Raw genomic sequence first — 12,009 nt, forward strand, 5'->3', positions numbered from 1 at the left:
ACCTCACTGCATAAAAAAGTAACTGTGTTGATAATAATAATAAATAGAAATTATATTTGCAAAGTAGCCTACTTTGTTTCCAAAAAAAAATGTTTCACTCCTGTCGGTTGGGGGGGGGGCCTCATATCACAATGTCGCTTGGGGCCCCAAGTTGGCCAGGGGCTGCCCTGTACAGAGCTTTAACAATAACACACGTACAGTTTCTAGCATGTACAGTATTTATATATATATATATATATATATATATATATATATACAGGTCAGATTAAACTGCATACTGTATAAACAGGATTGTGGTCTGGTGTTGTACAGAGTAGAGTATCGCCGGGCGAAGAATGTTGAAATAAGATAAGATAAGAACTTGAGTGATACCACATCGGGGGAAATTTACTTTTTACAGCAGCTCAGAAGATTAAAAAAACAAAGGAAGAAGTGATTGAGTGATAAATAATAATAAAACAAGATTAAAAAACAAAACTAAACTACAAATAAAATGGCTATATAAACTCATACAGATATGGCATATTCATTTGAACAAAAATAATCCATAGTCATGATGAATTAATAAAAGTAAAGATGTTCCAGTTTCTCTTTTGCGAAGGTTTGCTGTTTTATGTGATAGTAATAGTTAATCCCCCGGGGTTTAGGAATTGAATATCTTTTGGACTAAATTATGATTTTGATAATGTCAAAACATTCTATAGAATTAGGTTCAGCCCAAGGGTAAAATTCTCGAACATGAACTTCATTTGTGGGGGAAAACCAAGACTGTATTTCAACTCAAAAGCTAAAGTTTATTTGAATGAGAATGAATAGATCTTTTGGAGCCAGTGTCTAGAGTACATCATTGGTACTTCTACTTAAGCCAATAAGCTTTCAATTACTGTGGTGGTTCCTGTATATGGATGTGTTCTGGAGCGTTCACTTTAACCTTGTAACTGCATGGGTGGTATTTCCTGCATTAGTCCACATATGTGCCTCAGATTACATCGGATGAAATATACTTTTTTTCTCGATCAAAAGAAGAACCAAGCTTTGGAAGTTAATGTGACATTTTAAAAGCAACAGATTTCCCATAAAGAAGAGAGAAAAAACGCTGTCTTATTATTCTGTTTCTCTTACCCAGCATGATGCATCTCTTTCTGCAACTTTATGGCTTCTCTTTTTTTTCCGCAAAGCTACTCTTTGTCTCAGCGCCCCCCTCTCTTAATTTCCGCCTGTCTGCATATGTTTTGGAGGCCATTAATCGTCCTCTGCACAACATGCACCCCAGCAGATAATTATGGTCATTAAACCAATTAGGGAGCACATGGAGGGGAGGTTTCTGTCGGGCCCCGGGGCCTCCCACTCCTCTGCTTCTCTACCAGGACGGCCGAGGTGGTCCGCTGAAAACCTGGTGAAACCTTGAATAAAAAAAGGAGTGAATTACTTCAGCCCAGTTCCTCTGGATAAATGCAATTTCCTGTTGGTGTAGCCTTGAGAGACTTTGCCAAGTTTGCTGCCAGCCAGAAATAACCAAAGCCATTAGCCAGCAAAAGGCCTCACCATTTTCACATTAACAAAGCAGCAATTTAGGTTGGTGTCATCAAAATATGTTTTCCTCAAAGCTGAAAGTGCTATGTTGGCGCTTCTGTGGCGGCACACAGTGAAAATGAGAATAAGAGATCAGAAGTGGCAGGAATGGGAGGGAAGAGTGTTCAATCTGCAGACAGTGGTTTTCAACATGCTCCGTTTATCATGGGATTCTAGAGCTAATATTATTGTTTCATTGTGCCCGACACAGAGGGAGATCTGGCCCCAACACACACATGCGATTACTTAGTTATTGAGACAAATGGAACTGAGACTTCCAGTTAGCGTGCACATGTGCAGGCAAGCTGCAGAAATTCCCGCACACTTCCTCAGAAGGTACCACACGGTTAGTCATGCGGGACAACTCACTGTCCTCCGCTGTTTCGGCGAGGTGTTTCCCAGAAATGTTAGTATTGGGCTTGGCATGTGTTTCTCTGAAAGAAAACCAAAAGTGAAAGCCAGCAAAGAACAAGCAGCTCCACAAAGATTTTCTCCACTTACTCGTGAATGACATGTAATAGTAACATGTATATCTTGTTATGACTCCGGAATAAAAGGAAAACATACAAAATCCTGCAGTTTCAGGATAAGATCACGTCTTGTACATTAGGGCTCCATCTATCACTTTGAACCATATGTCAATGTTGTGAGCTTTATTCATTCACAGGCCCTTAAGCCTCAGAATTTAGGAAATGTAGATGGAAGACGGTAAACGAGAAACGAAACATGAGAAATTGAGGAACTAATGTAGGAACTTGAATTTTAAAGACTTGAATTTGTGGTTTTAGCCACTGTAGCCGCAGCCGCTGCACAGAGGAACATGGCAAGTGGATAAGATGTTTTCTGTTATCAATTGGCTGCTCTTCCTAAGTGAGAAAAATGTGCCTGCTTCAGAGACATATTTATATTGACCTTCTTGTCTAACTGGCAAAGAAAGCAAATAAGCGCATTTCTCAAAACGTTTGAACATAGTCTTAAAACAAGGCACTCTGAAGAAGCTTTTGTGCTTTTTTATTAGGCAACATTTGTTTTCCCTAAAACATATCAAGATGACTTGTTGTACTCCCTTAAGGCAGGGCTCGACATTATAAATGGCCCGCTGGCCCAGAAGCACTATTTAGACACCCCGGGCCAGCATAACGTACTTTCCACTTGCCCATTCGGGCCACTAAAAATATTGCTTTAAAAAAAATTGTCCTGTGGTATTGGTATTTTGACAAGCAATTTTGTTAAATTGTTTAGTTTATTAACGCTACAACATAGCGTTTTGTGAGGCGGTTGTCGTTGTTGGGTGAAAAGCAAACAGCTGTCTCATCTAACCTTTATAAGGTGACGGGACAACATCCTGAAACTTGAAAAACACCATATTTAAGTTGTTGAATTCCAAACAAATTTAAAGTCATATTGAATTTTGATGCCTGAAATTAAGTTAATTATTTAATTGTATAACTCTGACAACCCTCTGTCTCACGCCACTTTGGATTAGCAGATTCTGTTATAAAATACATCTATATACTACTCTGAAAATAGCTGCTCCATAGCTACAGGTTATTCTGATAAAGACATTGTTTTTCTCATCCAAGGCTTTCTCAAAGTAACTTTCTAATCCAAATGTTTTAATATAAACAGCCAAACGTAATCATTCTGCACCATACATATTTCAGAATCAAAAATGTTAAAGTATTTTGAATTCCAGAGTGAGACGGGCAATGGAAAACAAAATGAAACTTATCAGTCCAACAGCACATAGCATCTTTTCTTCCAAACTGAAATACTGTCTGTAAACAGTATGTGGTTAAATACCAGATCTCAACAGGTCACATAAGGATGCTTTTTAAATAAAGGATATATATATTTGTATCTTTCCAAAATAGCTTTGGTTACGTCCATTTATCATCAGTCCATTGCTCTTTATCCTGCCCGAAGCCTCAGATTCTCTGAACAAGGATCAATGTTGAGCTTTCGTTATTTAGAAATGGCTCACTTAACACATAGTTATAGAAAAATTTGCCCAATAGCCTGTTTTCTGCCAAATCAAGTATTTGATTGCATAACATATCTTAGAGCAAGCCTCAAATATAAGCAACTTGAATTTTTACCTTTATCTTTTATCAGAATGGGACCATTTTAATTTGAGAAACTTGAATACAGTAGAAACATTATTACAGTCAACTTTAACCACATGTTACAGTTAATAATGCAGTATAAAAACTGTATTTTGATCTTATTTACTTTCATACTAATGGGGCCATATTGCATACAAACCACAACAGCAGCAGTCCAAAAGTTCAAACCCTCTGATCTTCGCTACCCTTTTTATGTCTGAGGCTTGTGCCATCTGCCAAACAAGTCTTCATCAGAGCCTCATCAGGAATGATTGTGTTGTTGCATGTGGTCGCACAACCTCAAGGAGAGCCACTGCAGCCAAACCATGTTAAGTTTTCAGATAGCATTTGGTTGTTCTTGAGGCCGACCTTTGGAGGAGCTTAATGGGAAGCTCTATGTGCGAAATGCAGAGCCGTGTGAATGTGAAGCAGGGTGGCTCTATTAAAAGCAGGGTGGTCTGTCTGCTTGACCTTGTGCAAGGTTTAAAATATACCTCCATCATTTTCCCATCATTTTCAAATCACATCAGTGGGGAATTCCCACATTTTGACACAGACTGCAACAAATAGAAGTGAAAGTTCCCCAGAAAGGGATTATTTGCCATTAGAGAATCAAAGTAATCACACTGTAACATTTCATCATAACTTGACAGGTTGAACTGAGCAGTGTTTCATGTGTGATGTGCATAAATGCCACTGCTTGAGAATCATCAAGTATTGAAAGGCATCCAACTCCCTCTTTGCCTCAAGGGACCGCAGAGATGACTGCTGCTGAATGTCTGTGGCTTCACGGTGAGGAGCATCGCAACTACTGGGCCAACACCCACATTCTCATCTGATGAAATTCAAGATTCATTACATGTGATGGGATATCTAAGCAGACTAGATATTCAGTCACACATAAGGAACATAAGAAAGATGTTTTTTTGTAATAGTTCATATTAAGAACTGCACAAATCAGGTTTGCACAACAACCGGTTTCTGCAAGGAGGAAAGACTTTCTCTTTCTGGACTGAATTATTGATAGGACACTTTTGGTACGACAATACATGTATAAGGCATCAACCAAAACACTTGTAAATAGTCGTGGCATTGCTTTCCAAGATACAAAAGATATGTGATAGAAAAAAAGAACTGCTGCACTTTCTCTTTTTTACCACAAGAGGTCAGACTGCTCTAACCAGCTCCCTCCTCTGTCATGACGGCGAGTGCATCTCAATCAGGGACCTGAAGGAGATTTGGGAAATGTTTTAAGACACCATTAAGATGATTCAAGGTGGATTTCAAAAAGGTCTTTGCATAAGTTACTTGAGGGTTTTCAGGGGCCAAAATGTTTTTGTTATGTTAGGTGTCACTTTTCCAGTTGTCCCTTTAGGTCCCAAGGATGTCAGGTTCAGGTTGCTTTATTTGTACCCAAAGGTATAGTACAAAATCTAATAATTAGTTAACCAATAAAATAAATAAACTAGAAATAGGAAACCTTAACCAAAGGTTCAACTGTTTTTTTTAAAACTTTTTTTCCAAGGTTCTATGGTTTCTTTATTGTGTTTTATGGTTCCTTGAGGATGTTTTAGGTTTTCAATAGCTTCAGTAGTCCTGATGAACATGTTCGGGGGTTCATGGGATTCTTGGGGCAGACCACATTTTCTGATGGTGTTTTAGAGGTTCATTGAGACCTTTTTAAAGGAGATCTTGAACACTTCAAAATGTTATTAGTGCCCTGTCAAGGGTCTCCTGAAAACGAAACTTCAGCAACCACTTTCAGAAACACATGGACCACTAAAAGCAGCCTGCAACAGTTAATACCCCCTGGAAAGGAATTGGAAAGGGTCCTTGATGAGGTACCATGATAATAAAATGTAATGGAACTATGAATGGTCTGTAATATTGTTCTTCTGTTCCTAGTTGGGTAATGGTTGCAAAGTAACTTAAAGCCCCTAACCGCTACCTTTTCTGAACATGGAAAGAAGTACAGGCACTAGGGCAAGAGTATACTTTTCTCTGCCAAGGGAAAATAATATGAAAACTGTTTTTTACTGTTGTGAAAATAAGCTTTGTTTAACATGTCACACAGCTCTTTCTAATTAAGCTTAGATTTCTTTAAATGCTGATGTCAGCGCCCAGTGTTTTTGCTAACTTTATCAGCACTATCCTCCCCTGGCCATCAAAAGATGTTTCTGTGCCTCCTTTATCTGACAAATTAGTAAGATCAGAAAAAAGCTCCTCAAACATGAGGTGTCTTGGCTGCCATGGCAACAGGATTTCCCCCCTGATGGAGGCAAGGGCACTGTTGCCGCGGGTGATGTCAGCTAAGCCCTGAATTCACACCGCGGGAACAAAATGTGGAAGTATTGTGATCAATTAACTAAGTGTGTGTGCGTGGGTGTGTGTGTGTGTGTGTGCGTGTGTGCGTGCGTGCGTGCGTGTGTTCTGCTTTATCGAGTAGGCTACATTTCCTAATTTCAAACAGATTTGACGAAATCTGTCAAAACTGAAACAACTAATCGCTATAAACTAAAACTCGCTTTTCACATGTGGAAACCTGTACTTTGACAGTGGGAAAGCTGGAGCAATGTATTTTGTACACACTGAAATCTTCACTTTTGTCATCAATAGTAAGTAATCTTTGAGTTTATCCATCACCGTAAGTAACATATGTCACAAAACAAATGTTTGTGTTTCTTTGAGGAGAGCATCTAAGTCTATCACTTCTTAAGTAGCCATGAAATGCCAGGATTCCATTTTTTTTAACCACGTGTATAGATAGTTAGACAGATAGACTGATAAGTAAGTAGATAGATTCAGTAGAAATATACATTTGATTGATATAAACAGGTGATAGATAGATAGATACAACAATTTTAACTTTAATATAACAATGCCAAGTAGTACTCTGTGCATTAGTAGCAGCAAGTTAACATTGTTGTATAGCATGGTGCTGAATTGTTAACATATATTAACATTGAATTTGAATATTAAACATGTAGCTTCACCATCAAGCCCTCCATCCACAGTGAGATTGTCCTATATATAGTAGAGGGAATAGAGAGGGAGGAGAATAGAAAACAAATAGATGGGAGGAGATTCGAAGTCGTCATCAAACATGCATTCATGTATTCTCCCCTATTTCGCTCTCTCTCTTCCTCTCCCCAACCCACACTTTATGTCACTCTCTCCTCCTATACAGAAAAGTCAGCCAATGCATCAGCCTGCTGCTCATCTGCTCTCACTCCCCCCAGCCTCAGATCCTCTTTGCTCCTCCGCTGACTGACACTGCTGATACCTCTCTCTCTCTTCCCTTCCTTCCTCCCCTTTATTCGTCCCTCTCACCTCCTCATCCTCAAGCCACCATGGTGAACGGATAACCTCCCAGCCATCCTTACACCATGGGTGCCTGCCTCTGCAAAGGTCACAAAGGTCAGTCCACCTGTTGTCTGTGTGTCTGTCTGAGTTTCTGATCATCCTGCAGGAAGTGTTGATAGCATTCTGAAAACATTTGAGGAGAAGTTACATTATGCTTTCAAGGGGTAGCTCTGAAAATCTGAATAATTAAAGTAACAAGAACCCTGAGGTGTCAACAACCACCATTTCTTTTTAAATGCAAGTGTTTGCAGGATGAAACATTTAACCATACGTTGAAGAATTCAGCCAAAAAGCTTGTTTTCATCAGTTTTTATTTGTGCAGCTTTTTTGGATCAAAGTGCAGAGATTGCTTTAGGAATTAGACTTGAGGAAGGAGGGGGGGGGGGAGAGGTTGATAATAGGGATTGTGGGGATCAGCGGAAGACAACAGTAGCTTTAGGATGTGATGGCTCCATCCGAGGCTCATCTCCAACTTGTCGTGACTTGAAAATGCAACCTGGATTGCGATTTTCTGACTCTTATTTGTCCTTGCTCTAGGTGGAAATATATTAGTGTTTGTTGTCCGGATAAAAAAACAGCAGGGTGCATCTCAGGAATAACACTAACATGTATTTGTGCCCTCAAAAGATCTAATAAAACAAAAAACATAGTTTTAAGTGTTCCAGCTGTCTGATATACCTTATTGTGTGGGTGTTTAACATTCATGTCACATTCTCATACATTTAGTTTAGCCTGTGATGTTTTTCTCACCTTATTTTGTCTGCTAAAGACTGCTTTTGGTCAGGAAAGGTTCTGATTCAAACAATTTAGAGGGTGATGATGAGAGCAATGCTTTCAAGCTGGGAGGACAGAGGGAAAGCAGCTGTCAGACAGACAGCTAAGAGAACAGCGGGAGTGTGTGTGAGTGTGTTCATGGTTCAGGAATCATGATGGTTTTCTTGACCTGCTAATATCATTCGATGAGGCCAGAGACCAGATCGTGACTTAAAGGTCCCATGTCATAGCCATTTCTACTGATCAAAATTCCATTGTTGAGGTCTACTAGAGTAGATTGACATTGTTCAATGTTCCAAACTCACATTGGTTTCTCATACAGCATCTCTGTATAGTATGTGTATTCTCTTTGTCCTACACGCCTTGTTGGAGCTCCTGCCCCCCCCCCCCTGAGCCCACTGTGCACTGATTGGTCAGCTCGCCCACTCTGTTCTGATGAGTCAACCACCGTTACAGCGGAGCATCAGTCATTATGTGTTACAATGGCGTTTGTTAGCAACCAGAAAATGACACCAGTAAGGACAAATAGAGGAGAATGCAGCGTGGGGTCTGGGTGCCGTGTTGGCGGGACGTTGCGGGGAACGCTGCTCCACCCTTTGAGGCTCGAGGAGCGGACAGTGTGAGCTGGATTACTGGTGTGGTTTCCTGTTGCTGCGTGGGGTCTGCGAGATAGCGAGACACCGCGGAACTCAGCCTGAGCACACACATACACTCACAGCCAGGCTGTTCGCCACACAGTTCGCCACACACTCACAGCCTGATAAAAAATAAGGCTGAGTGAGTGTGTGTGCCGGCGAAACTCCGCGGAGTAGCGCGGCTGAGAAAAGATAAGGGTGTGTGTGTGTGTGTGTGTGTGTGTGTGTGTGTGTGTGTGTGTGTGTGTGTGTGTGTGTGTGTGTGTGTGTGTGTGTGTGTGTGTGTGTGTGTGTGTGTGTGTGTGTGTGTGTGTGTGTGTGTGTGTGTGTGTGTGTGTGTGTGAGGAGCTCCACGGATTGGTCCATTTGGACCTGGGCATGGTTACGTCACCATACTCGGGAAAAAGAAAGATCTCCAACGAGGCGTTCTGGGGCAGCAGCATAGACACAGTGTTAATTTCGTTAACGAAAACTATGACGAAAAATGTTCGTCAACGACCTTTTTTACATGACTAAGACGAGACGATGACGAGCTAAAAATAGATTCTTGATAACGAAAACTATGACGAAATGTACATTTAGTTTTCGTTGACGAGACGAGACGAAGGTGTTAAGGGTGGACTATCGGACATTAAAAATGCAGGGTATTATTTTTCAAAATGCATCCCTGTCATTGGTTGAATTATTTGGGATTCTGGGCACATCACTCACCCCCACCCCAGCTGCAGCAGGTGCTGATGATGTGCACCACACAGTGAGAAAATAACAAGATGACGGATTCAGCGACAGCGCTTTTAGTTTTGGCCCGAAAAAAAGCTAGATATATGGACACACTTTATTTATAATTCGGTAGAAAGTAAAACACACAGCACTGTTACTGCGGGAGAAGGAGAGACGCCATGTAGGCTTCAAATTAGTTGGGAAGAATACGACCAACCTGAAGAGGCACTTACTTGAAGGCGCACCATCCTGCTATTTATGCCACGGTAAGTTAGCTAACTGTAACGTTACATGATAAGTCGTAACTAACTCGTAAGTGGTAACGCTAACTAAGCATATCAATTTGCTAACGTTAAGTCTATGTTACTGGGCAGTCGGCATTGGCAACTAGTGGCAAATGTACTAGCTATCCATGTTGGCTTAGCCTTTCTTGCAAACAAGTTTTCAGTTTCCAGTAGCAAATGAATGAGCCTAGCTTCCAGGCTAATGTTGGCTGGGCTTGCATTGCAATAACTATCTAGTCACTGCAATTGTGTTTTTTTTAAGATTACACAGCAATTTATTTGGAAAATATTTGTGTATGGTTTCTTATCTCTAAGGCCAGGTAGGCATATATATAATAGGCTAGTTGTATTGTATTATCACATAATTAGAATCTTCAAAATCTAAACTTGATATTATTGATATACTATATTTTAATGATAATACTATTAACAAAGGCATATTTTAAAGGGATTAGCCTACATTTAATTAATTGGAATTAATCTGTAGGCCTTGTAGGTCTGTATAGGGAGTAACTTTCCTCCTCTGCTCTGCTTCCACAATTCCCAACCTGATAGCCTATTAATTTTTACGTCCCATAAATAAAAAGTTTTACGTCAGGGACAGTAACAACTTAATAAACCCTTAGACGTGTGTAGTTGAGTGGGGGTGGGTCGACGTCGTCCACGACTACTACACGTGGGTGTGTCACTCTTTTATTGTTCTCTCTGCCTAGTCGCTGTCGCGAAAATAAAAAACCGGGCTTTTTTTCTTGATCTATATACCTGGTGTGAAATAAATATTAAGCCACTTTCATTTTGTGTGACGTGACAATGAACGCCCTCCTTCCCTCTGCGGTACACCGGAATTTAATCAACCTTCTTATGCGGATTGGACTTCTCCGTGAATGACTTCCGGCGTGGTTAGGACGATAAATACGGTGCCATTCAAGATTTGACCATTGCAATGTACTATTCAGCATTGATTGAGCATTCACCATTGCGATTGATTCGTATAGTTAAACGATTGCAATTCAGATACAATGAACCCGTCAGTCGTAACCGTTGATCACGTTTACATGATCGATTAGGTACAACCGAATCGAAAGACGTTTTGTCAAAAGTCAAAGCGTCATCGTTTACTTACTCGGAATCGCGAAGGTCCGACCTTACCAACCGACCCGAAACGTAACGGTTATTGATAGATCAGGTGACGTTAACACCAAAAAAAAAATTTTCTTAATGTGTCGTTAAATAAACCTTTATAAACACCATACCCAAAGAATAGAGATTCCGGTCCATCCGTAATATTATATTACCGATCAACATAAATAATAGTGTATTAATGCTTTAGAAGTTTTAGATTTGAACTATAATAACTATATGATATAAAATTACTATTATGATAATTGTTTCCGTATAAAATTTTTCCCTAATCGGATGAAATTAATAACCTTAATTAGACATCCGGAACATCCAGACATATCCTTCATTGAAAGGAGGGATTCTAGGTCTCTTGCTCCATGAGTTTTTGTCGTTGGACCAGGCTTCTTGCCTCCTTTTGTCAGTGATAGGGTCCGTCGCAAAGAGGAGGAGTCCTGGTTTTATGTTTCGGTCTGAGCGACCTTGTTCCGTCGATTTCTTTTCCAGTAACGGGTCACCTAACCTAGCGTGGCCAGGATGACGGGCATGTCAACTCCTACTCCCTAAAGTAGGAATATACCTCTGGAAGCTATTCTCCGACTTGGGTATGGGTTTTTTTTTGTTTTATTTGTTGAATTCAACTGTTCGAAGTTGTAATGCTTTTTTGTTTTTTATTTCTTTCTGAGCGGTGTCGGTGCGTTTTATTGTTAACCCGACCTGTATACCTCGTTTTTTCCTAAAATGTCGTAGTAAGGGACCGGTTAATCACGTACAATGAAATTGGTTTGTTTTTAAGACTGTCAGGTATTGACTTTGCCTTAGTTTGTACCAACGTTCGTAATTTTTTTTACATGTACTCTCGGGTCGTCGAGGCTCCTTCTAGGGTCCTCTCACTGTTGGAGTCTCAGAAGGGAGTAGTGAGAGGACCCTTAAGAAGGAGCCTCGACGACCCGAGTAGTACATGTAAAAAAAAATTACGACGTTGGTACAACTAAGGCAATAGTCAATACTGACAGTCTAAAACACAAAAACCATTTTCATTGTACGTGATTAACGGTCCTACTACGACATTTAGGAAAAAAACAGGTATACAGGTCGGGTTAACAATAAAACGCACGACACCCGCTCAGAAAGAAATTAAAAAACAAAAGCAATTACACTTTCGAACAGTTGGATTCAACAAATAAAAACAAAAAAAACCCATACAAGTCGGAGAATAGCTTCCAGAGGTAGTATTCCTACCTTAGGAGTAGGAGTTGACATGCCTTCCATCTGGCACGCAGGTTAGGTGACCCGTTACTGGAAAAGAATCACGGAACAAGGTCGCTCAGACGAAACATTAACCAGGGACTCTCTCCTCTTTGCGACGACCCTATCAACTGACAAAGGAGGCTAAGACAGCGTGGTCCAACCGACAAAACTCATGACGCAGAGACC

At 40.4% G+C, this 12,009-nt stretch overlaps 1 protein-coding gene across 1 annotated transcript in view; it reads left to right on the forward strand.

Moving 5' to 3' along the window:
- Positions 1-6,956: 6,956 nt before the first annotated feature.
- Positions 6,957-12,009, forward strand: part of fam131c (family with sequence similarity 131 member C) — a 19,993-nt gene continuing 14,940 nt past the window's right edge. Inside the window, exon 1 of the mRNA XM_010781217.1 lies at positions 6,957-7,094. Within this exon, the coding sequence (XP_010779519.1) occupies positions 7,064-7,094 (31 nt within the window). The 5' untranslated portion in view covers positions 6,957-7,063. The remainder of the gene's footprint in view (positions 7,095-12,009) is intronic.

Source organism: Notothenia coriiceps, unplaced genomic scaffold (genome assembly GCF_000735185.1).
Source record: "Notothenia coriiceps isolate Sejong01 unplaced genomic scaffold, NC01 NC01_scaffold00022880, whole genome shotgun sequence".
NCBI lineage: Eukaryota > Metazoa > Chordata > Actinopteri > Perciformes > Nototheniidae > Notothenia > Notothenia coriiceps.